The sequence below is a fragment of the Salmo salar genome, unplaced genomic scaffold (assembly GCF_965601325.2).
Source record: "Salmo salar unplaced genomic scaffold, fSalSal1 ptg000358l, whole genome shotgun sequence".
Classification (NCBI taxonomy): Eukaryota; Metazoa; Chordata; class Actinopteri; order Salmoniformes; family Salmonidae; genus Salmo; species Salmo salar.
Window position 1 is genome coordinate 367,665 of NW_027675359.1, and position 24,825 is coordinate 392,489.

General features: G+C 41.6%; 1 protein-coding gene and 1 long non-coding RNA gene across 2 annotated transcripts; both read left to right on the plus strand.

Moving 5' to 3' along the window:
* Nucleotides 1–469: 469 nt before the first annotated feature.
* On the plus strand, nt 470–4,968 carry LOC145875816 (NLR family CARD domain-containing protein 3-like). Its single transcript, XM_082971622.1, has 4 exons — nt 470–2,004; nt 2,134–2,362; nt 2,737–4,507; nt 4,779–4,968. The coding sequence occupies exons 2-4, from the start codon at nt 2,179–2,181 to the stop codon at nt 4,966–4,968; spliced, it is 2,145 nt and encodes a 714-aa protein (XP_082827748.1). The 5' UTR covers nt 470–2,004; nt 2,134–2,178.
* A 7,057-nt stretch (nt 4,969–12,025) lies between these two features.
* Nucleotides 12,026–17,976, plus strand: LOC145875809 (uncharacterized). The gene is made up of 4 exons (XR_014391344.1): nt 12,026–12,470; nt 13,740–13,913; nt 14,139–14,185; nt 16,306–17,976. It is a non-coding gene; the product is annotated as an uncharacterized LOC145875809 (long non-coding RNA).
* Nucleotides 17,977–24,825: the final 6,849 nt, after the last annotated feature.

Genomic DNA, 24,825 nt, shown 5'->3' on the forward strand with positions numbered 1-24,825 from the left:
TCTTTGCGTCAACCTATAGAGTTTAGAGAGGGAGACTTTTCTACTGAACAAAGGTAAGAAGAACTCATGGGTCATGGTCAGTGAGTTAAACAACACTGTCTCTAGTCATTTCTCCTCTCACATTTTCACATTTCTTTTGGTTGTTTTCATAATCCATAGGCTAATCCTTTAGTCCATTTTCATGGTCCTAAAACAATATTAAACAAACACAATATTCCCTCCCTGTGTGTGTGTGTGTCTCTCTGTCTGTGTATCTGTCTGTCTGTCTGTCTGTCTCTTTGCCTGTCTCTCTGTCTGTGTGTATTTCGCTGTCTGTCTCTGTCTGTCTGTGTGTATTTCTCTGTCTGTCTATCTGTCTCTCTGTCTCTTTGCCTGTCTCTCTGTCTGTGTGTATTTCGCTGTCTGTCTCTGTCTGTCTGTGTGTCTTTCTCTGTCTGTCTGTCTGTCTGTCTGTCTGTCTGTCTGTCTGTCTGTCTGTCTGTCTCACTGTCTCTGTGTCTGTCTGTGTGTGTCTCTGTGTCTCTCTGTGTCTGTTTCTGTCTGTGTGTCTGACTCTGTCTCTGCCTGTCTGTGTGTCTCTGTCTCACTGTCTCTCTGTGTCTGTCTCTGTCTGTCTCTCTGTCGGTGTGTCTGTTTCTGTGTGTCTGTATGTCTCTGTGTCTGTCTGTCTGTCTCTGTCTGTCTGTGTGTCTTTCGCTGTCTGTGTGTCTGTCTATCCGTCTCACTGTCTCTGTGTCTCTCTCTGTGTCTGTCTCTCTCTGTCTGTCTCTCTGTCTCTGTGTCTGTCTCTGTCTGTGTCTGTCTCTCTGTCTGTGTGTCTTCGCTGTCTGTGTGTCTGTCTGTCTCTGTCTGTCTGTCTCACTGTCTCTGTCTCTGTCTGTCTGTCTATGTATGTGTGTATGTCTCTGTGTCTGTCTGTCTCTGTGTCTTTCTGTCTGTTTGTCTGTCTCTGTCTGTGTGTCTGTCTCTGTGTCTTTCTGTCTGTGTGTCTGTCTCTGTCTGTGTCTGCCTTTCTGTGTGTGTCTGTCTCTGTCCGTCTGTGTGTCTGTCTATCTGTCTCTGTGTCTGGCTGTGTGTCTGTGTCTGTCTGTCTGTCTGTCTGTCTGTCTGTCTGTCTGTCTGTCTGTCTGTCTGTCTGTCTGTCTGTCTGTCTGTCTGTCTGTCTGTCTGTCTGTCTGTCTGTCTGTCTGTCTGTCTGTCTGTCTGTCTGTTCCTGTGTCTGCATGTCTGTGTCTGTGTGTCTGTGTCTCTGAGTCTCACTGTGTCTGTCTCTGTCTGTGTGTCTGTTGTCTGTCTGTGTGTCTGTCTCTGTCTGTCTCTGTTTTTCTGTCTGTCTGTGTGTCTTTCTCTGTCGGTGTGTCTGTTTCTGTGTGTCTGTTTCTGTGTGTCTGTCTATCTGTCTCTGTGTCTGGCTGTGTGTCTCTGTCTGTCTGTCTGTCTGTCTGTCTGTCTGTCTGTCTGTCTGTCTGTCTGTCTGTCTGTCTGTCTGTCTGTCTGTCTGTCTGTCTGTCTGTCTGTCTGTCTGTCTGTCTGTCTGTCTGTCTGTCTGTCTCTCTGTTTCAGTGTCTGTCTCTGTCTTTCTATGTGTCTTTCTAATTTCTGTCTGTCTCTGTCTGTGTGTCTTTCTCTGTCTGTCTTTGTCTGTCTCTGTCTGTCTTTGCCTGTCTCTGACTGTCTGTCCCGCTTTCTGTCTGTTTGTCTCTCTTTGTCTGTATGTTTGTGTCTGTCTGTCTGTCTCTGTCTCTGTCTGTCTCTGTCTATCTCTGTTTGTCTGTCTGTCTGTCTGTGTCTCTGTCTGTCTCTTTCTGTCTGTCTGTCTCTGACTGTCTGTCCCGCTTTCTGTCTATGTCTGTCTGTTTGTCTGTCCGTACTCACTCACTCCCTGGATGAGGAGATGTAATCTCATGTTTTGTGCACAGAAACCAACAGGAGAGATCAGAGTCAGACATTCTCAGTGGTCAGTCTTCCCAGAGTCATCAAACAGACCTGGCCTCCATATTCAGTGTATGTGGTCCTGTTATGAACATTTGTTTTTGTTGACCTCAAGTAAAGTTGATCTGTCAATCATTCATTAATGTGTTAATGAGAAAGCATTTATTCTCTTGCTTAACTTATTTACTTGATTTATTTCAGTTGCTTGAAGAGAATATTATTACATTTGTGAAGAACGAGCTGAAGATGTTCAAGAGGATTCTTAGTCCAGAACTCCCAGAAGGCTTTGAGAGTCAGAAGCAGGATGAGGAAGTGGTGGATGCTGAAGATGAGAAGCAGGAGAGCAGTGCCAGAGAGGGGGCTCTGAAGATCACACTGCACGTCCTGAGGAAAATGAACCAGAAGGAGCTCGCTGACACACTGGAGAAATGTAAGATCTGTCTGCCTCATGTTGAATGCTGTTTTATAACATTTAAAAGCTGTAGCTAAAGTACAGCTAAAGTAGCTGTGTAACTCAATGATATTGTAGCAGCCTTAACACAACACCTAGTGGCCTCAACAAGTAGCAGCAGGGATGTGTTGTGTTGATTAATTTAGAGAGACAGAGAGTGAGACAACATTAATAATACCATCAATAATACCAATAATAATATAATCAGTCACACCAGTCTGTAATGCATTATGAAAACATTTATACAGTCAGTTAAGAGAATAAATTATGATAATTTAAATCTTTATAACAGTCCTACAATACTGTAGACATTAAAACAGATGTAATATTAATATCCTCTGTGTTATTTCTAGATTCAGATGATCCTGCTGTCATTTGCCAACGTGAACTCAAATCTAATCTAAAGAAGAAGTTTCAATGTGTATTTGAGGGGATCGCTCAACAAGGAAACCCAAAACTTCTCAATAAGATCTACACAGAGCTCTACATCACAGAGGGTGGAACAGGACAGGTCAATAATGAACATGAGCTGAGACAGATTGAGATAACAACCAGGAAACAAGCAAGACCAGAGACTGCAATCAAATGTAACGACATCTTCAAACCCTTAACTGGACAAGACAAACGTATCAGAACTGTGCTGACAAAGGGAGTCGCTGGCATTGGAAAAACAGTCTCTGTGCAGAAGTTCATTCTGGACTGGGCTGAAGGAAAAGCAAATCAGGATGTCCAATTTGTATTTTCATTCCCTTTTCGGGAGCTGAATTTGATGAAAGGGGACAAAAACACTTTGATTGAACTTCTCAATCACTTCTCAATGGAAACCAAACAATCAAGAATCTCCAACTACAACAAGTACAAAGTTCTGTTAATCTTTGATGGTCTGGATGAGTGCCGACTGCCCCTAGACTTCCAGAAGAACAAGATCTGTTGTGACGTCACAGAGTCAACCTCAGTGGATGTTCTGCTGACAAATCTCATCAAGGGAAATCTGCTTCCCTCTGCTCTCCTCTGGATAACTACCCGACCAGCAGCAGCCAATAAGATCCCTTCATGGTGTGTTGACCAGGTGACGGAGGTACGAGGGTTCAATGACCCACAGAAGGAGGAGTACTTCAGGAAGAGATTCAGTGATGAGGACCTGGCCAACAGAATCATCTCACACATAAAGACATCAAGGAGCCTCCACATCATGTGCCACATTCCAGTCTTCTGTTGGATTTCTGCAACAGTCCTTGAACACATGCTGAAACATAAGACAGAAGAGATGCCCAAGACTCTGACTGAGATGTACACACACCTTGTGGTGTTTCATACCAAACAGAAGAATGAAAAGTATCTTGGGAAAGAAGAGACAGGTTCACACTGGAATAAAAAGAGTATTCTGTCACTGGGAAAACTGGCTTTTCAACAGCTTGTGAAGGGCAATCTGATTTTCTATGAAGAAGACCTGAAAGAGGCTGGCATTGATGTCAATGAAGCCTTTGTGTACTCAGGATTGTGCACACAGCTCTTTAAAGAGGAATGTGTTCTGTACCAGGACAAGGTGTACTGCTTTGTGCATCTGAGCATTCAGGAGTTTCTGGCTGCTGTATATGTGTTCCTCTCATTCATCAACAACAATGAGAATCTAATTGACACACTGCAAACAAAAGACGAGTCTGAAGTTACTTTCTACAAGAGTGCTGTGGATAAAGCCTTACAAAGTGAGACAGGAAACCTGGACCTGTTCCTCCGCTTCCTTCTGGGCCTCTCACTGGAATCCAATCAGAAGCACTTACGAGGTCTACTGACAAAGACAAGAAGCAGCTCACTGAGCCATGATGAAACTGTCAAGTACATCAAGGAGAAGATCAGGGAGAATCCCTCTCCAGAGAGGAGCATCAATCTGTTCCACTGTCTGAATGAACTGAATGACCATTCTCTAGTGGAGGAGATCCAAAGCTACCTGAGATCAGGAAGTCTCTCAAAAACCTACCTGTCACCTGCACAGTGGTCAGCTCTGGTCTTTGTGTTGCTGACTTCAGAAAAGGAGCTGGATGTGTTTGACCTGAAGAAATACTCCAGATCAGAGGAAGGTCTTCTGAGGCTGCTGCCAGTGGTCAAAGTCTCCAGAGCTGCTCTGTGAGTAAATAAAATGACATATAAGAAGTATTCATCAGGAAGAAATATTATGTTTAGAGAAAATATGTATTATAATATGTATATAATATTATATTGAATAACATATTGAATCAGATATTCAATCTAGTATTACAATATGACCATACAATTCTAGGAGACAGAAGATGAATCTATATGTTGTTTGAGAGAATAAACCAAATGCCATTGTCCTTCTACACTTCTGGTGTTAAATAAACAGTGTGTTTGGGAAGTCATGATGATCTCGTTGCAGGCTGTCAGGTTGTGGAGTCACAGAGGAAGGCTGTGCTTCTCTGGTCTCAGCTCTGAAGTCAAACCCCTCACACCTGAGAGAGCTGGACCTGAGTAACAATGACCTGAAGGATTCAGGAGTGAAGCTGCTCTCTGCTGGACTGGGGAATCCCCACTGTAAACTGGAGACTCTGAGGTCAGTATTCCTGTAGTTGGTCAACAAGTGATAACTGTTCACCAGATCCACATGTGTTTACCAGACACACATAGTCCACACCATATGTGTTTGGACAGTGAAGCTTGCAGTTTTAAATGTGGTGCTATGCACCAGCATTTTGGATTTGACTTAGAATGCTTCATATTAGGTGACAGTACAGAATGTCACCTTTTATTTGAGGGTATTTTCATACATAGCTGTGTTACTGTTAAGAAAGGAAAGCACTTTATGTATTTAGTTCTCCCATTTGAAAAAGTTGAACATATTTGGACAAATTCACTTATGTTGTATTAAAGTTGTCATAAGTTTAGTATTTAGTCCCATGTTCCATGCCTGCAGTGATAACATCAAGCTTGTGATTCTACAAACTTGTTGAATTCATTTGCAGTTTGTCTTGGTTGTGTTTTGGATTATGTTTTTCCTAATAGAAACTGAATGGTGAATAATGTCCTGTCATTTTGGAGTCACTTCACTTGTATTGTCAGTAAGAATAAGAATGAATGGAGAATGATGATGAATGAGAAAGTTACAGAGGCACAAGGATCATACCCCCACTGTTATTGGTAATGGTGAGAGGTTAGCGTGTTTTGTTGTATCCTCTGTTATTGGTAATGGTGAGAGGTTAGCATGTTTTGTTGTAGCCTCTATTGGTAATGGTGAGAGGTTAGCATGTTTTGTTGTAGTCTCTGTTATTGGTAATGGTGAGAGGTTAGCATGTTTTGTTGTAGCCCCTGTTATTGGTAATGGTTAGAGGTTAGCATGTTTTGTTGTATCCTCTGTTATTGGTAATGGTGAGAGGTTAGCATGTTTTGTTTTAGCCTCTGTTATTGGTAAAGGTGAGAGGTTAGCATGTTTTGTTGTAACCTCTGTTATTGGTAATGGTGAGAGGTTAGCATGTTTTGTTGTAGCCTCTGTTATTGGTAATGGTGAGAGGTTAGCTGTTTTGTTGTAACCTCTGTTATTGGTAATGGTGAGAGGTTAGCATGTTTTGTTGTAGCCTCTGTTATTGGTAATGGTGAGAGGTTAGCTGTTTTGTTGTAGCCTCTGTTATTGGTAATGGTGAGAGGTTAGCATGTTTTGTTGTAGCCTCTGTAATTGGTAATGGTGAGAGGTTAGCTGTTTTGTTGTAGCCTCTGTTATTGGTAATGGTGAGAGGTTAGCATGTTCTGTTGTGGCCTCTGTAACTTTCTCACTCATTCTGATTCATGATTTATTCATGATTTTTCTTAATCATGGCATCATCAGAATTTAATTTTTAATCGTCAATCACATACAGTTGAAGTCGGAAGTGTACATACACTTAGGTTGGAGTCATTAAAACGTGTTTTTGAACCTCTCCACAAATGTCTTGTTAACAAACTATATAGTTTTGGCAAGTCGGTTAGGACATCTACTTTGTGCATGACACAAGTAATTTTTGAAACAATTGTTTACAGTCAGATTATTTCACTTATAATTCACTGTATCACAATTCCAGTGGGTCAGAAGTTTACATACACTAAGTTGACTGTGCCTTTAAACAGCATGGAAAATTCCAGAAAATCATGTTATGGCTTTAGAAGCATCTGTAGGCTAATTGACATAATTTGGATGTATTTCAAGGCCTACCTTCAAACTCAGTGCCTCTTTGCTTGACATCATGGGAAAATGAAAAGAAATCAGCCAAGATCTCAGAAAAAAAATTGTAGACCTCCACAAGTCTGGTTCATCCTTGGGAGCAATTTCCAAACGCCTGAAGGTAACACGTTCATCTGTTCAAACAATAGTACGCAAGTCTAAACACCATGGGACCACACAGCCGCCATTCCGCTCAGGAAGGAGACGCGTTCTGTCTCCTAGAGATGAACATACTTTGGTGCAAATCAATCCCAGAACAACAGCAAAGGACCTTGTGAAGATGTTGGAGGAAACAGGTACAAAAGTATCTATATCCACAGTAAAACGAGTCCTATATCGACATAATCTGAAAGGCCGCTCAGCAAGGACGAAGCCACTGCTCCAAAACCACCATAAAAAAAGCCAGACTACAGTTTGCAACTGCACATGGGGACAAAGATCGTACTTTTTGAAGAAATGTCCTCTGGTCAGATGAAACAATACAAGAACTGTTTGGCCATAATGACCATCGTTATGTTTGGAGGAAAAAGGGGGAGGCTTGCAAGCCAAAGAACACCAACCCAACCGTGAAGCCCGGGGGTGGCAGCATCATGTTGTGGGGGTGTTTTGCTGCAGGAGGGACTGGTGCACTTCACAAAATAGATGGCATCATGAGGGCGGAAAATTACGTGGATATATTGAAGCAACATCTCAAGACATCAGTCAGGAAGTTAAAGCTTGGTCACAAATGGGTCTTCCAAATGGAAAATGACCCCAAGCATACTTCCAAAGTTGTGGCAAAATGGATTAAGGACAACAAAGTCAAGGTATTGGAGTGGCCATCACAAAACCTTGACCTCAATCCTTATAGAAAATTTGTGGGCAGAACTGAAAAAGCGTGTGCGAGCAAGAGGCCTACAAACCTGACTCAGTTACACCAGCTCTTTCAGGAGGAATGGGCCAAAATTCACCCAACTTATTGTGGGAAGCTTGTAGAAGGCTACCCGACACGTTTAACCCAAGTTAAACCATTTAAAGGCAATGCTACCAAATACTAATTGAGTGTATGTAAACTTCTGACCCACTGGGAATGTGATGAAAGAAATAAAAGCTGAAATTAATCATTTTCTCTACTATTATTCTGACATTTCACATTCTTAAAATAAAGTGGTGATCCTAACTGACCTAACACAGGGGATTTTTACTAGGATTAAATGTCAGGAATTGTAAAAATTGAGTTTAAATGCATTTGGCTAAGGTATATGTAAACTTCTGACTTCAACTGTATGTATTAAAATACCCTCAAATAAAAGGTGACATTGTATACTGTCACCTCATATGAAACATTTGATCTGAAATCCAAAATGTTGGAGTATAGAGCCACATTTAAAATGTTAGCTTCACTGTCAAAATAGATATGGTGTGGACTGTATACTCAATACAATCTAAATCTGATACCTCACTGTCTGTCTTTTGACTGATACTGCTTTTAAACTGGTCTGGTCAGTCTACTCAAATATTTGTACTATACATGTTTCTATCTGCAGGCAATACTTTGATCATTTGTCATTTTTAATGATGATACATTAATTTACGAATAGATATGGCAGGTTTCAGGACACTGATATCTGAAAAATTTTGAAAAATTATACTGCCACTATTTTCACCACCAAAGCATAGCAGTGTGATTTTAATTTGATTTGACTCTTTGCAGGCTGTCAGGCTGTCTAGTCACAGAGGAAGGCTGTGCTTCTCTGGTCTCAGCTCTGAGGTCAAACCCCTCACACCTGAGAGAGCTGGACCTGAGTAACAATGACCTGAAGGATTCAGGAGTGAAGCTGGTCTCTGCTGGACTGGGGAATCCCCACTGTAAACTGGAGACTCTGAGGTCAGTATTCCTGTAGTTGGTCAACAAGTGATAACTGTTCACCAGATCCACATGTGTTTACCAGGGACACATAGTCCACACCATATGTGTTTGGACAGTGAAGCTTACAGTTTTACATTTGGTGCTATCCTCCAGCATTTTGGATTTGAGATGTTTCATATTAGGTGACCTTACAGAATGTCACCTTTTATTTGACGGTATTTTCATACATATCTGTTTTACCGTTTAGAAATTAAAGCACTTTCTGTACGTAGTTCTCCCATTTGAAGAAGTCTTAATTATTTGGACAAATGTACTTATATTGTATTAAAGTTGTCATAAGTTTAGTATTTAGTCCCATGTTCCATGCCTGCAGTGATTACATCAAGCTTGTGATTCTACTAACTTGTTGAATTCATTTTTCAGTTTGTTTTGGTTGTGTTTTGGATGATGTTTTTCCTAATAGAAACTGAATGGTGAATAATGTCCTGTCATTTTGGAGTCACTTCACTTGTATTGTCAGTAAGAATAGAAGATGTTTCTGAACACTTCTACATTCATGTTGATGCTACCATGATTATGAATAATCATGAATGAATCGTGAATAATGATAAATGAGAAAGTTACAGAGGCACAAAGATCAGACCCCCTCTGTTATTGGTGTTATTCTGTATACTTCTGGCCCTTCTTTGGACACTGTATTAACTAACCTCTAGACGAGCTTCAATGCCATACAGCTCTCCTTCCGTGGCCTCCAACTGCTCTTAAATACAAGTAAAACTAAATGCATGCTCTTCAACCGATCGCTGCCTGCACCTGCCCGCCTGTCCAGCATCACTACTCTGGATGGTTCTGACTTAGAATATGTGGACAACTACAAATACCTAGGTGTCTGGTTAGACTGAAAACTCTCCTTCCAGACTCACTATAAGCATCTCCAATCCAAAGTTAAATCTAGAATTGGCTTCCTATTTCGCAACATAGCATCCTTCACTCATGCTGCCAAACATACCCTTATAAAACTGACCATCCTACCGATCCTCGACTTCGGCGATGTCAATTACAAAATAGCCTCCAATACCCTACTCAATGAATTGGATGCAGTCTGTCACAGTGCCATCCGTTTTGTCACCAAAGCCCCATATACAGTGGGGGGAAAAAGTATTTGATCCCCTGCTGATTTTGTACGTTTGCCCACTGACAAAGAAAGGATCAGTCTATAATTTTAATGGTTTATTTGAACAGTGAGAGACAGAATAACAACAAAAACATCCAGAAAAACGCATGTCAGAAATGTTATAAATTGATTTGCATTTTAATGAGGGAAAAAGTATTTGACCCCCTCTCAATCAGAAAGATTTCTGGCTCCCAGGTGTCTTTTATACAGGTAACAAGCTGAGATTAGGAGCACACTCTTAAAGGGAGTGCTCCTAACCGCAACTTGTTACCTGTAAAAAAAGACACCTGTCCACAGAAGCAATCAATCAATCAGATTCCAAACTCTCCACCATGGCCAAGACCAAAGAGCTCTCCAAGGATGTCAGGGACAAGATTGTAGACCTACACAAGGCTGGAATGGGCTGCACGACCATCGCCAAGCAGCTTGGTGAGAAGGTGACAACATTTGGTGCGATTATTCGCAAATGGAAGAAACACAAAAGAACTGTCAATATCCCTCGGCCTGGGTCTCCATGCAAGATCTCACCTCGTGGAGTTGCAATGATCATGAGAACGGTGAGGAATCAGCCCAGAACTACACGGGAGGATCTTGTCAATGATCTTAAGGCAGCTGGGACCATAGTCACCAAGAAAACAATTGGTAACACACTACGCCGTGAAGGACTGAAATCCTGCAGCGCCCGCAAGGTCCCCCTGCTCAAGAATACATATACATGCCCATCTGAAGTTTGCCAATGAACATCTGAATGACTCAGAGGACAACTGGTGAAAGTGTTGTGGTCAGATGAGACCAAATTAGAGCTCTTTGACATCAACTCAACTCGTCGTGTTTGGAGGAAGAGGAATGCTGCCTATGACCCCAAGAACACCATCCCCACCGTCGAACATGGAGGTGGAAACATTATGCTTTGGAGGTGTTTTTCTGCTAAGGGGACAGGACAACTTCACTGCATCAAAGGGACGATGGACGGGGCCATGTATCGTCAAATCTTGGGTGAGAACCTCCTTCCCTCAGCCAGGGCATTGAAAATGGGTTGTGGATGGGTATTCCAGCATGACAATGACCCAAAACACACGGCCAAGGCAACACAGGAGTGGCTCAAGAAGAAGCACATTAAGGTCCTGGAGTGGCCTAGCCAGTCTCCAGACCTTAATCCCATAGAAAATCTGTGGAGGGAGATGAAGGTTCAAGTTGCCAAACATCAGCCTGGAAACCTTAATGACTTGGAGAAGATCTGCAAAGAGGAGTGGGACAAAATCCCTCCTGAGATGTGTGCAAACCTGGTGGCCAACTACAAGAAACGTCTGACCTCTGTGATTGCTAACAAGGGTTTTGCCACCAGGTACTAAGTCATGTTTTGCAGAGGGGTCAAATACTTATTTCCCTCATTAAAATGCAAATAATTGTATAACATTTTTGACATGCGTTTTTTCTGTATTTTTTTGCTGTTATTCTGTCTCTCACTGTTCAAATAAACCTACCATTAAAATTATAGACTGATCATTTCTTTGTAAGTGGGCAAACGTACAAAATCAGCAGGGGATGAAATACTTTCCCCCCCACTGTACTACCCACCACTGCGACCTGTACGCTCTCATTGTCTGTCCCTCGCTTCATACTCGTCGCCAAACCCACTGGCTCCAGGTCATCTACAAGACCCTGCTAGGTAAAGTCCCCCCTTATCTCCGCTCACTGGTTACCATAACAGCACCCAACGGTAGCACGCGCTCCAGCAGGTATATCTCTCTGGTCACCCCCAAAGCCAATTCGTCTTTCGGCCGCCTCTTCTTCCAGTTCTCTGCTGCCAATGACTGGAACGAACTACAAAAATCTCTAAAACTGGAAACACTTATCTCCCTCACTAGCTTTAAGCACCAGCTGTCAGAGCAGCTCACAGATTACTGCACCTGTACATAGCCCATCTATAATTTAGCCCAACTACCTCTTCCCCTACTGTATTTATTTATTTAGCTCCTTTGCTCCCCATTATTTCTACTTTGCACTTTCTTCCACTGCATATCTACCATTCCAGTGTTTTACTTGCTATATTGTATTTACTTTGCCACCATGGCCTTTTTTTGCCTTTACCTCCCTTATTTAACTTCATTTGCTCACATTGTATATAGACTTATTTTTCTCCTGTATTATTGACTGTATGTTTGTGTAATACCCTTGTTTGAACCAAGTATTGAGTTTATTTGTTATAATTAATTGGTATTATATTTAAAAGATGATTGAATTGCTCCTAAACTGTAATGTTGTTAATGCATTATGCTTTTTGAAGAAATATTTATTTAATGTATAAGTGAATAGTTTGTTTTACTTTGAAGTTTACGTTTTGACCAATAAGGTCGCTTGTTAAGTTGTGGCCAATGGGAGTTGACCTGGTTAACGGGAGGGAAAAAGACGTTGATGAAAGGATGGACGTTTTACCTCAGGACGGTTGGTGAAGAAAAATTATAAAAGAAGACGACAGAACTACAACAAAACCCATAGCTACTAAGACATGAAGGGAAATACATGTTTTATTTAATAAAAGAGTTGTTATAATTTAGTTAAAACTTAGTAAAGACTGAAGCTACCGTCTCGTCGTGGAGGTATTAGCCAGCCTTGAGGTTAGCCTAGCATCGTGTGACACCGGGAGATAATTGCTTGGGAAGCTAAACGAGTTCGTGTTGCCATGGGGATATCAGTTACGGCTAAGGAGTACTGTCTGCATGGGTAGCTGTGTTGCCATGGGGATATCGGTTACAGCTAAGGAGTACTGTCTGCATGGGTAGCTGTGCTGCCTTGGACTTGGTGAGGAAACCTGCATGGAACTGCCATACTTCGCTGAGGGAATATCTACCATGTAGTGAGTAACCACAATGTGAGGTGCTTATAAATAAATACATTGGTAATGGTGAGAGGTTAGCATGTTTTGTTGTAGCATCTGTTATTGATAATGGTGAGAGGTTAGCATGTTTTGTTGTAGCCTCTGGTATTGGTAATGGTGAGAGGTTAGCATGTTTTGTTGTAGCCTCTGTTATTGGTAATGGTGAGAGGTTAGCATGTTTTGTTGTATCCTCTGTTATTGGTAATGGTGAGAGGTTAGCATGTTTTGTTGTAGCCTCTGTTATTGGTAATGGTGAGAGGTTAGCATGTTTTGTTGTAGCCTCTGTTATTGGTAATGGTGAGAGGTTAGCATGTTTTGTTGTAGCCTCTGTTATTGGTAATGGTGAGAGGTTAGCATGTTTTGTTGTATCCTCTGTTATTGGTAATGGTGAGAGGTTAGCATGTTTTGTTGTAGTCTCTGTTATTGGTAATGGTGAGAGGTTAGCATGTTTTGTTGTAGCCTCTGTAACTTTCTCACTCATTATTATTCATGATTCATTCATGATTTTTCTTATTCATGGAATCATCAGGATTCATTTAGTAGTGTTTAGAAACATGTTATCTACTCACTTAGACAGAAAATTATCCAGTCATCATCCACCATTTTAATATTGGACAAAACACAACCCAAAACACAACGATAACAAACTGCAAAATCAATCAACGAGTTTGAGTCACAAGCTTGATGTAGTCGCTGCGTTCAAGGAATATCGGATCAAATACTCAACTTGTGACTACTTTAAGCCACTATGAGTGAATTGGTCAGAAAACATATGACTTCTTTAAATAGGGGACTAGATACATGAAGTGCTTTCATTTTTTCTAAATGGTGGAACAGATATGTATGAAAATATCCTCAAATAAAAGGTGACATTATATACTGTCACCTCATATGAAACATTTGATCTGAAATCCAAAATGTTGGAGTTTAGAGCCACATTTAAATTGTTATCTTCACTGTCAAAATAGATATGGTGTGGACTGTATACTCAATACAATCTATATCTGATACCTCACTGTCTGTCTTTTGACTGATACTGTTTTTAAACTGGTCTGGTCAGTCTACTCAAATATTTGTACTATACATGTTTCTATCTGCAGGCAAAACGTTGATAATTTGTAATTTATAATATGATACATTAATTTATGAATAGATATGGAAGGTTTCATATGTTGAAGAAATATACTGCCACTATTTTCACCACCAAAGAATAGCAGTGTGATTTTAATATGATTTGACTCTTTGCAGGCTGTCAGGCTGTCTAGTTACAGAGGAAGGCTGTGCTTCTCTGGTCTCAGCTCTGAGGTCAAACCCCTCACACCTGAAAGAGCTGGACCTGAGCTACAATCACCCAGGAGACTCAGGAATCAGACTGCTCTCTGCTGGACTGGAGGATCCACACTGCAGACTGGAGAAACTCAAGTATGTAGAGGGTTTATGTCAATGTTCATATCAGACATGTTTGACTTATCAGGCTAGTTAAGACAAACATTCTTACCACCACTTGGACAAAGTTATATGCTGACTGTGTGTGTGCGTGTGCGTGTGCGTGTGCGTGTGCGTGTGCGTGTGCGTGTGTGTGTGTGTGTGTGTGTGTGTTCAGGTGTATCCCTCAATGACTGTCTGTTTTTCTGCTTACCGCTACAGTGTGGAACATGGTGGAGAGAACAGAATGAAACCTGGACTTAGAAAATGTGAGTGTTGACTGCTGTGAAGAATATGACTAAGAATAAGTCTTAATTCAAGTTAAGTCAAAGACCACCATCATTACTGACTTGGTCATATTAAATATCATCTGTAGTTCTACAGAAGCAGAAATCAGGGACACCAACGTTTACAAAGACTTGATTTGACAGTGTGTGTGTGTGTGTGGTGCGTTTGTGTTATATTAGAAATTATATTAGAAATGTGTGATTGTGTTCATGATGCATACAGGTGTGTAGTTAACTTCGAAATCGTCCCACCTACGTAACAGCCAGTGGAATCCTGTGGCGCGTTATTCAAATACCTTAGAAATGCTATTACTTCAATTTCTCAAACATATGACTATTTTACACCATTTTAAAGACAAGACTCTCGTTAATCTAACCAAACTGTCCGATTTCAAAAAGGCTTTACAACGAAAGCAAAACATTAGATTATGTCAGCAGAGTACCCAGGCAGAAATAATCAGACACCCATTTTTCAAGCTAGCATATAATGTCACAAAAACCCAAACCACAGCTAAATGCAGCACTAACCTTTAATGATCTTCATCAGATGACACACCTAGGACATTATGTTATACAATACATGCATGTTTTGTTCAATCAAGTTCATATTTATATCAAAAAACAGCTTTTTACATTAGCATGTGACGTTCAGAACTAGCATACCCCTCGCCAACTTCCGGTGAATTTACTAAATTACTCACGATAAACGTTCACAAAAAGCATAACAATTATTTTAAGAATTATAGATACAGAACTCCTCTATGCACTCGATATGTCCGATTTTAAAATAGCTTTTCAGTGAAAGCACATTTTGCAATATTCTGAGTAGATAGCCCGGCTTCACAGGGCTAGCTATTTAGACACCCAGCAAGTTTAGCATTCACCAAAGTCAGATTTACTATAAGAAAAATGTTATTACCTTTGCTGTCTTCGTCAGAATGCACTCCCAGGACTTCTACTTCAATAACAAATGTTGGTTTGGTTCCAAATAATCCATTGTTATATCCAAATAGAGGCGTTTTGTTCGTGCGTTCAAGACACTATCCGAAAGGGTAAAGAAGGGTGACGAGCATGGCGCATTTCGTGACAAAAAAATTCTAAATATTCCATTACCGTACTTCGAAGCATGTCAACCGCTGTTTAAAATCCATTTTTATGCCATTTTTCTCGTAAAAAAGCGATAATATTCCGACCGGGAATCTGCATTTAGGTAAACAGACGAAAGAAAATAAAGCATGGGGTCGACTCGGGCACGCGCCTAAGCCCATTGTCCTCTGATCGGCCACTTGTCAAAAGCGATAATGTGTTTCAGCCTGGGGCTGCCTCGATATTGTTCAGCTTTTTCCCGGGCTCTGAGAACCTATGGGAGCCGTAGGAAGTGTCACGTTACAGCAAAGATCCTCAGTCTTCAATAAAAAGAGCCAAGATGAACAACAACTTGTCAGACAGGCCACTTCCTGTTCAGAATCCTCTCAGGTTTTTGCCTGCCATATGAGTTCTGTTATACTCACAGACACCATTCAAACAGTTTTAGAAACTTTAGGGTGTTTTCTATCCAAAGCCAATAATTATATGCATATTCTAGTTACTGGGCAGGAGTAGTAACCAGATTAAATCGGGTACGTTTTTTATCCGGCCGTGTCAATACTGCCCTCTACCCCCAACAGGTTAATGGGAATAAGTGTGTTTTATATGAATAATATGAGTAAGAATAAGTCTTAATTCAAGTTAAGTCAAAGACCACCATCATTACTGACTTGGTCATATTAAATATCATCTGTAGTTCTACAGAAGCACAAATCAGGGACACCAACGTTTACAAAGAGTTGCTTTGACAACGTGTGTGTGTGTGTGTGTGTGTGTGTGTGTGTGTGTGTGTGTGTGTGTGTGTGTGTGTGTGTGTGTGTAATTATTGTGAATAAGTGTGTTTTATATTACCGTACATAATAACATATGATCATTCAACAAGTCTCCAGTTACCTTAACTTCTCCTTTTGATACCTAGAAACATCTACATTAAATTAATTAGTGAAAAGTGAGTTATTAACATTCTAATGTGAATGATGATGATTTCTAATATTGTGTCTGGTTTCATCCATCAGATGTCTGTGATCTCACACTGGACCTAAACACAGTAAACAGACTCCTCTCTCTGTCTGAGGAGAACAGAAAGGTGACATGTAGGATAGAGGAGCAGCCGTATCCTGATCACCCAGAGAGATTTGAGGACCTTAAACAGGTGCTGTGTAGAGAGGGTCTGACTGGGCGCTGTTACTGGGAGGTAGAGTGGAGTGGGATAATGGGGGCTGGTATAGGAGTGACATATAAAGAAATCAGCAGGGGAGGATGGGGTGATGACTGTTGGCTTGGATTCAATGACAAGTCCTGGTGTCTGTTCTGCTCTGACAACAGTTACTCTGCCTGGCATAATAATAATCTCACTACCATAGCCGTCCGCCCCTCCAGGTCCCACAGAGTAGGAGTGTATCTGGACTGGCCAGCCGGCACTCTGTCCTTCTATAGAGCCTCCTCTGACACACTGACCCACCTGATCACATTCACCTCCACAGTCACTGAGCCCCTCTATCCAGGGTTTTGGGTTCATTATATTGGCTCTTCAGTGTACTTGAAATAATAACTGGACACAAACACACTGGACACACACACACACTAGACACACACACACACACACACTGGACACACACACACACTGGACACACACACACACACACACACACACACACACACACACACACACACACACTGGACACACACACACTGGACACACATACACACACACACACACACACACACACAGTGGACACAGACACACTGGACACAGACACACACACACTGGACACAGACACACACACACACGGACACTGGACACAGACACACACACACACTGGACACAGACACACACACACACACACTGGACACAGACATACACTGGACACACACACTAGACACACACACACTAGACACACACTGGACACACACACACACACACACTAGACACACACACACACACACACTAGACACACACGCACACACACACGCACACACACACTGGACACACACACACACACACTGGACACACACACACTGGACACACACACACTAGACACACACACACTAGACACACACACACACACACTGGACACACACACACTGGACACAGACACACACACGCACACTGGACACAGACACACACACACACACACTGGACACAGACACACACACACTGGACATACACACACACACTGAACACACACACACACTGAACACACACACACTGAACACACACACACTTGACACAGACACACACACTAGGCACACGCTGGCCACCTGCTCAAACAGGACAAACACACACACACTGACACACACATAAACACTGACACACACAATGGACAAACACACATTGAACACTCACACGTGACAGGCTTGTAATATTTTCTGATCTTTTACCACTTTGCATTTTTTATGATATATTTTACTGTTTGTGTTTGTACCACAGGAGGTTGGTGGGACCTTATTTAGGGAGGACAGGCTTGTAATGGCTGGAGTGGAATAAGTGGAATGGTATCAAACACGTGGTTTCCATGTGTTCCATTTCATTCACTCTGTTCCAGACATTATTATGAGCCGTCCTCCACTCAGCAGCCTCCTCTGGTATGTACTGTCCTGTATGTGAGAGAGATCCAACAAGGAATTACAATGTATGTATTACTTTTAATACCTGCAAATGACAAATAAACTACTGGAACTCCTTATGAATGTCAGCAGCCGACGAGGTGAAAATATTACCGGAATATTCTGCAAAATGTTGATGAAGACGTCACTCAATCCACCCAAAACAACATGCAGTCTTTCCACAAGACTCCCATGAAGTTATAGTGTGACGTTATGAGTCGACGTTAAAGTAACATTCTCACAACATACTGCACTTGTTTTATCCTGTTTTAGATGTATCCTCTGTTTAAACATTTAAACTCTTACAATAACACCATTAAAATACCAATGTGATAATTTCTTGTCTTTTATGTTGGAAAAACAAATTGTACAATTATATGTGGACATACGCTCCATAGTTGTACAAGTATACATGGATATATTGTACTTTTCATAATAAAACATACTTGAAACAAGAAAAAGCATGTTAATAGTGGAAACAATTTCGTTATTGATTTTACATTGCTTCTCCCTGTCTAATGTTGACGTTTGTCATGAATCTTGACCTGGAGGCAGAACTGTGGGATTTCCTCTAGATATGTCAGCTGCAAAGTCAGAATTGGCTGTGGAAAATGTTGTTTTATGGTCTTAAATTAAGAAACTGAAAAAAACTCCTTATTACTGCATCCCACCTTTCACCCTTTTTCATGTTCAGGAAGTGAAGCGGGTGGTCATGCTGGCAGGAAACCCCAACACGCCTGTCTCCTACAATTTCCTTGTTTTGGGTTTGGACCTGATGGCATTGCCTGCTTGAAATCCATGGCAACCCTAAAATATCTATAATAATATGAAGTACAATGCAAGTATTATGTACTGAAATGCTTCCTTGCAGGTTAACCACTTGACAATGTCAAAATGAATAAAAAAATATACAGCTGTCTTTAATAAGATCAAACTGAACTAACTGCTATCTTGAAATGTTGAAAAAGTGTTTTTAAATAGCTCAGTCTTATCACTCAATATGAGTCAAAATCTGTCACTTCCAGGAGTGCTCATTTTGTCAAAAATGAAAAAATGAAAAAAATAACAACTCAAAAAATCTGCTATCTTGAAATGTACAAAAAAGGTATTTAAATGGGCCTACCAGACATCTTCTTGAGAGAAGATAAGGTCAGGGACTCCTGTCTTACTCTCCGTCATGTTGAAATAGGTTCTCCTGTCTTACATTCTTCTCTCCACAACACTGTGATCTATATAGTGGTGTTGGCTGGTCTCCACACCACTGTGATCTATATAGTGGTGTTGACTGGTCTCCACACCACTGTGATCTATATAGTGGTGTTGGCTGGTCTCCACAACACTGTGATCTATATAGTGGTGTTGGCTGGTCTCCACACCACTGTGATCTATATAGTGGTGTTGACTGGTCTCCACACCACTGTGATCTATATAGTGGTGTTGGCTGGTCTCCACACCACTATGATCTATATAGTGGTGTTGGCTGGTCTCCACACCACTGTGATCTATATAGTGGTGTTGGCTGGTCTCCACACCACTGTGATCTATATAGTGGTGTTGGCTGGTCTCCACACCACTGTGATCTATATAGTGGTGTTGGCTGGTCTCCACACCACTATGATCTCTATAGTGGTCCACTGGTCTCCACACCACTGTGATCTATATAGTGGTGTTGGCTGGTCTCCACACCACTGTGATCTATATAGTTGTGTTGGCTGGTCTCCACACCACTGTGATCTATATAGTGGTGTTGGCTGGTCTCCACACCACTGTGATCTATATAGTGGTGTTGGCTGGTCTCCACACCGCTGTGAACTATATAGTTCTGTTGGCTGGTCTCCACACCACTGTGATCTATATAGTTGTGTTGGCTGGTCTCCACACCACTGTGATCTATATAGTGGTGTTGGCTGGTCTCCACACCACTGTGATCTATATAGTGGTGTTGGCTGGTCTCCACACCACTGTGATCTATATAGTTGTGTTGGCTGGTCTCCACACCACTGTGATCTATATAGTGGTGTTGGCTGGTCTCCACACCACTGTGATATATAGTGGTGTTGGCTGGTCTCCACACCACTGTGATCTATATAGTGGTGTTGGCTGGTCTCCACACCACTGTGATCTATATAGTGGTGTTGGCTGGTCTCCACACCACTGTGATCTATATAGTGGTGTTGGCTGGTCTCCACACCACTGTGATCTATATAGTGGTGTTGGCTGGTCTCCACACCACTGTGATCTATATAGTGGTGTTGGCTGGTCTCCACACCACTGTGATCTATATAGTGGTGTTGGCTGGTCTCCACACCACTGTGATCTATATAGTGGTGTTGGCTGGTCTCCACACCACTGTGATCTATATAGTGGTGTTGGCTGGTCTCCACACCACTGTGATCTATATAGTGGTGTTGGCTGGTACTGTCAGCTTCTTCTCAGGAAGAGAATCCCTTAGCCTTTCAACTAATTTTGGGTTAGTTCTCTCAAGAAGAACTAACCAATCTCAACATGACAGAAAGTAAGACAGGGAAACCCATCTCAACATGACAGAAAGTAAGACAGGAGAACCTATTTCAACATGATGGAGAGTAAGACAGGAGTCCCTGATCTTATCTTCTCTCAAGAAGATGTCTGGTAGGCAGGGCTGGGCGATATGGACCAGAAGTCATATCCCGATATATTTAGGCTGAATATCGATATAAGATATATATCCTGATATTTTTTCTGCAAAGTGAGAGCAAATGTTCAGTCAAAGTCAAAGCCAGATATGACATGTCTCAAGTAGTTTTATTGAAAGCGGCTATTTCAGTGAACAGTTGAAAAATCAAATGAATAAATAATAAACAGGGCTCTTCACCTGGTTCAGATTAAATGCTCAGCTGTTCAAATAACAACAACATGTAAACATAAACACTGTAGAACAACAGGACGACCTTTTTGGAAATCAAAGCTCCATAAGGTGCACATTTAAATACAAATATCTTAAACAAAAATAGCCTATAAAATAAAATAGGCCTATCTTTTTCTGAAATAAATATTATATATATTTATGAGAAAAGTCAACTTTTTTTTTGTTTGACAACTTTAAATGGCTTATTAAAATCAAATTACAGATTTCTTCTCCTTTCTAACAAATCCACAGATGCAAATAACGAACATTACAAAATAATAAAATATGACAAACCCTAGTAAGGGCAGCAATTATATATAAATAAAGAACAAAATAAAGTGCTCAGTTTGAGAAAATGTTTTTTAAACATCAGCCTGAGATTACCATTTGCTTTTTGTTAACTCAATTTCTTATCTGAACAGCCTCAACCAGTTGCACAAGAAACAGACTATCAACTCAATAAACATTTTCCCCCTCTTTTTTTACTTTGATAAACAGTAATGATGTCTTGAGGTAGACATTAGAAGACAAGCGTGTCCTCCTTCGTTTAAAGATTTTGTGCGAGAAACACCAGCCTGTCAACGGCATCCGGCTTCAGAGATGCTCTGTGGCAGGTCACGATATTGCCACTGCAGCTGAAAACCCTTTCGGAGGGTGAACTGGTAGCTGGTACCAAGAGATACTTTTTTTGCCAGGTGGCTCAGAGCTGGAAAGACAACTTCATGATCCTTCCACCACTTGAGGGGATCAGTGTCACTCTCCACACTTGCTGACTGCAAGTAACTTGACAGTTCATTTTCAATAGCCTCCCTCTTGGTTGGTGGTGCAGTGGTGGTGGCTGTGCGCTGCTTGAAGAAGCTTGCCAGTGTCTTAGCTTTTGGTGCCACTGCTGCTTCTCCATCTGCAGGCTAAGGCACAGTTGGCACACGTAGGTAAGGCGGTTGACAGCTGCTCTGATCAGCCAGTAGCGTCTCCACCTCCAAGACAGCTCTGTGCTTCAATGCATCAACTTTTTCACTTGGGATATAGGTGGCCCTGAAGCGTGGATCCACAAATGAAGCCATCTCCAATAGGTCAGTAGTGGCTGGGTCAGAATACTTGCGGTTGAGGTACTCAACAATGCTGGTCTTGATCGATTTGCAAAGCTCGCCATCACCCTCTTCACATGCCAGGAGACTTTCGTTAAAAAGGTGCAGCACAGGTTTTACATATGATAGAGTGACGTACTCCTCACCTGACAAAGCATCGGTAAAGTCCTGGAGAGGTTTCAGGACCTTTTGGACTGCTTCTAGGACCTCTAAGTCCTGCCAGGTAGGGACAAGGTGCCTGGTCTTTTTGTCATTAGACAGGACTTTGGCCAGTGCTCCTTCCTGCTCCAGGACTCTCTCTATCATCTGCTGCCTTGATCCCCAGCGTGTGGCAGACTCGGTTATGAGTTGGTGACTTGGCAGACCCAGCTGAATCTGGACTTCAGCAAGATGTCTCCTTTTCTTCCAGCTGTACCAAAAACAGCTTACAATTCTCTTGCACAGAGAAATGGCCCGGGTGACGCGCTTGTCATTCATGCCATGTCCTGTCAGAATCATAAAAAAAAACTATTAAACAAATGTGCTTATGCGAGAAATTTGACTCTGTTTTCACTTTAACACACTCATACAACTAAGTGCTTTCCAAAATCAAGCTTTAGAAAGATTCTACATTAATATTTTCTTGTTTCATAGTTTATTTTTTAAATCAACGCCAGTCCTAATCATAAATATCAAATATTATATTCATTTATTTTGTGAATTTTAATCCTGTAAGTGATTTTTATGTATTATTATTTGTGTATAATTTATAAATGATGACTATACTGTATGTACATTTACTGATGTTTCGTTCTTGTTGTTGTTCTTAGTATTTATGTTTAGTATTTAATGCTACTTCATATTTCTACTCCACTAAAAACTCCACAATGTTTAGGCCTACCTACGTGTCAACATTAGTTTCTAGTTACTTTGCAGTTGGCTCTTCAATCCAGAGAAAAAACTATAGTCTATCATAATAACTAAATATGTTACCTTGATGATATCAACAGGCTAACCAGCATTTTAAAGTCATAATTACCTCACCTTTACCAGCTGTAACATTAAAGTGGTAAACACATCAATGCATCACTAATTCTTATCCAATAACCTAATAAATATGGTTCTGAAATCTACCATCCTGTATTGTAAGTGATTTTACTTTTAGCACTTTATGTTTTGTGTTTTATTAATCAATTTTTGGCCAAGACAGCAGCATAAAACAAAAAAAGTTGCAGACAGACACAAAGGAAAATAATGAAAAAATAATATTTTAATGTTTTTTCTTTAAAGTAAAATATGTGAATAGTCCTTAATAAAACACTGCACTCCCCAATAGCCAAGTGTAGTCTGACCGAAGCACTGCATCCTCATCGTTCAGCTCCACCGCTCTGACCACGTCGCTCCCGTTGGCGGTTGTTATAGCAACCGGATGCTTTTCTTGGAGTTTCCCAGCTTGCGTCCTGCGAGGCCTCAGCTATATGCTCACCGGTGTGATCCTGGGGGGAAATAACTTGTTTTGGAGACACGACGCTTGTTTTCATCTCCCCCAGTCGTTGAATGAAGTGAACATGTCACGCTTCATGTAAAGGCTCACATTGTCCTGCTCGACCCACATATCGCTGGTCAACGCCAAAATGGGTCCCGTTAGCGAGCCGGTCAGCAAGGCTCTGCCTGACTTCAGTGGACATTTGTGGCAGTGCTTCTCGTGTAAAGTAGTTGGGAAGCTCATATCTCGGGTCCATAGTTTTCAGTAGCTTTTTTGAATCCGACTTGTTCCACAGTTGCAACAGGGACCATATCTTTAGCAATGTGATAGGACACCGCTGTAGTTATAGTACACCACTTGCCAATTTTCTTTTCATAAAGGCTCACTGCGGGAAAATGAAGTTTGCAGTGAGCTTTGTTTCGGGGCTTTTTCGGGTTGTCGACGGCTTGCGGCTGGGGCTTCTGCAGCGCGCAGTTTCACACACTCTTCGTATTGCAGTTTGTGCCACTGTTTTAGGTGGTGAAAAAGATTTGTAGTGCTTCCACCCCTGGCTGTAACTTTTTTTATGGCACTGCCTACATATAACGTGATTTTGTTGCTCATCTGATACTTTGAATCCGAACCATCTCCAAATTACTGAGCCAATGCTTTTTCTTTTACTAACCAATTCCTCGTCAAAACGCTCCGCAGACGCTGTTGCTTCCTCCATGTTTGTTGAAGTGTCTGTTCCTGCCCCTCCGCCCTCTGTGCATGAAAGAGGAGGCGCGGGGAGCAGCGCAGAGAGCTCCGGGTCTGCAGCTTGCTTGGAGCAAGGATCAAAGCGCAAATTTCAACTATATCGATATATGCGAAATGGTCTAATTTCATATCACATTTAAAATATATATCGATATATTTTTTATATCAATATATCGCCCAGCCCTAGTCAGGCTGATAAGAACAATTCTTATTTTGTATAACGGGTCACTTAGGATGGCAGTAGCATTGTTGACGAAATGCAGGCATCGCAGCAGAATTAGGAAGCGGTCTTGGGAAAAGAGGGTGGCAAAGAAGGGAGTTGCAAACATAGGATCTGTGCTCCAGTATTCTCTTAGGGAGTTCTTCTTTACTATCCCCATGAGGAGGACTGTCACCAGGAAGGTATACATTTCACTGAATTGTGGTTGTCACCCATTTAGCGAGTTTCCCCCTCACTCCTGGCTCTCTCTTCTCCTGTAGCTCCAAGGCATAGCGATTGGTCTCCTGTACTATGGTTTCCCACCAGCTCCTCTGTCAGAAACAACTTGAAGCACTCTGCCTCAGATGGAAATGGACTCCAGACTGGGACTCATCAAAACAAACAGCAGGGCCAGGAGGGGTGAAATGACTGGTGGCCTTCCAGCTACCACAGAACTCCTGTACTTCATCCACTGTCGGTCTCCCTCCATCACCACCAGCATCTTCAAAGGGACCTGGTACTTGGTCAGTGGACAAGGGAACCTCAGATTCA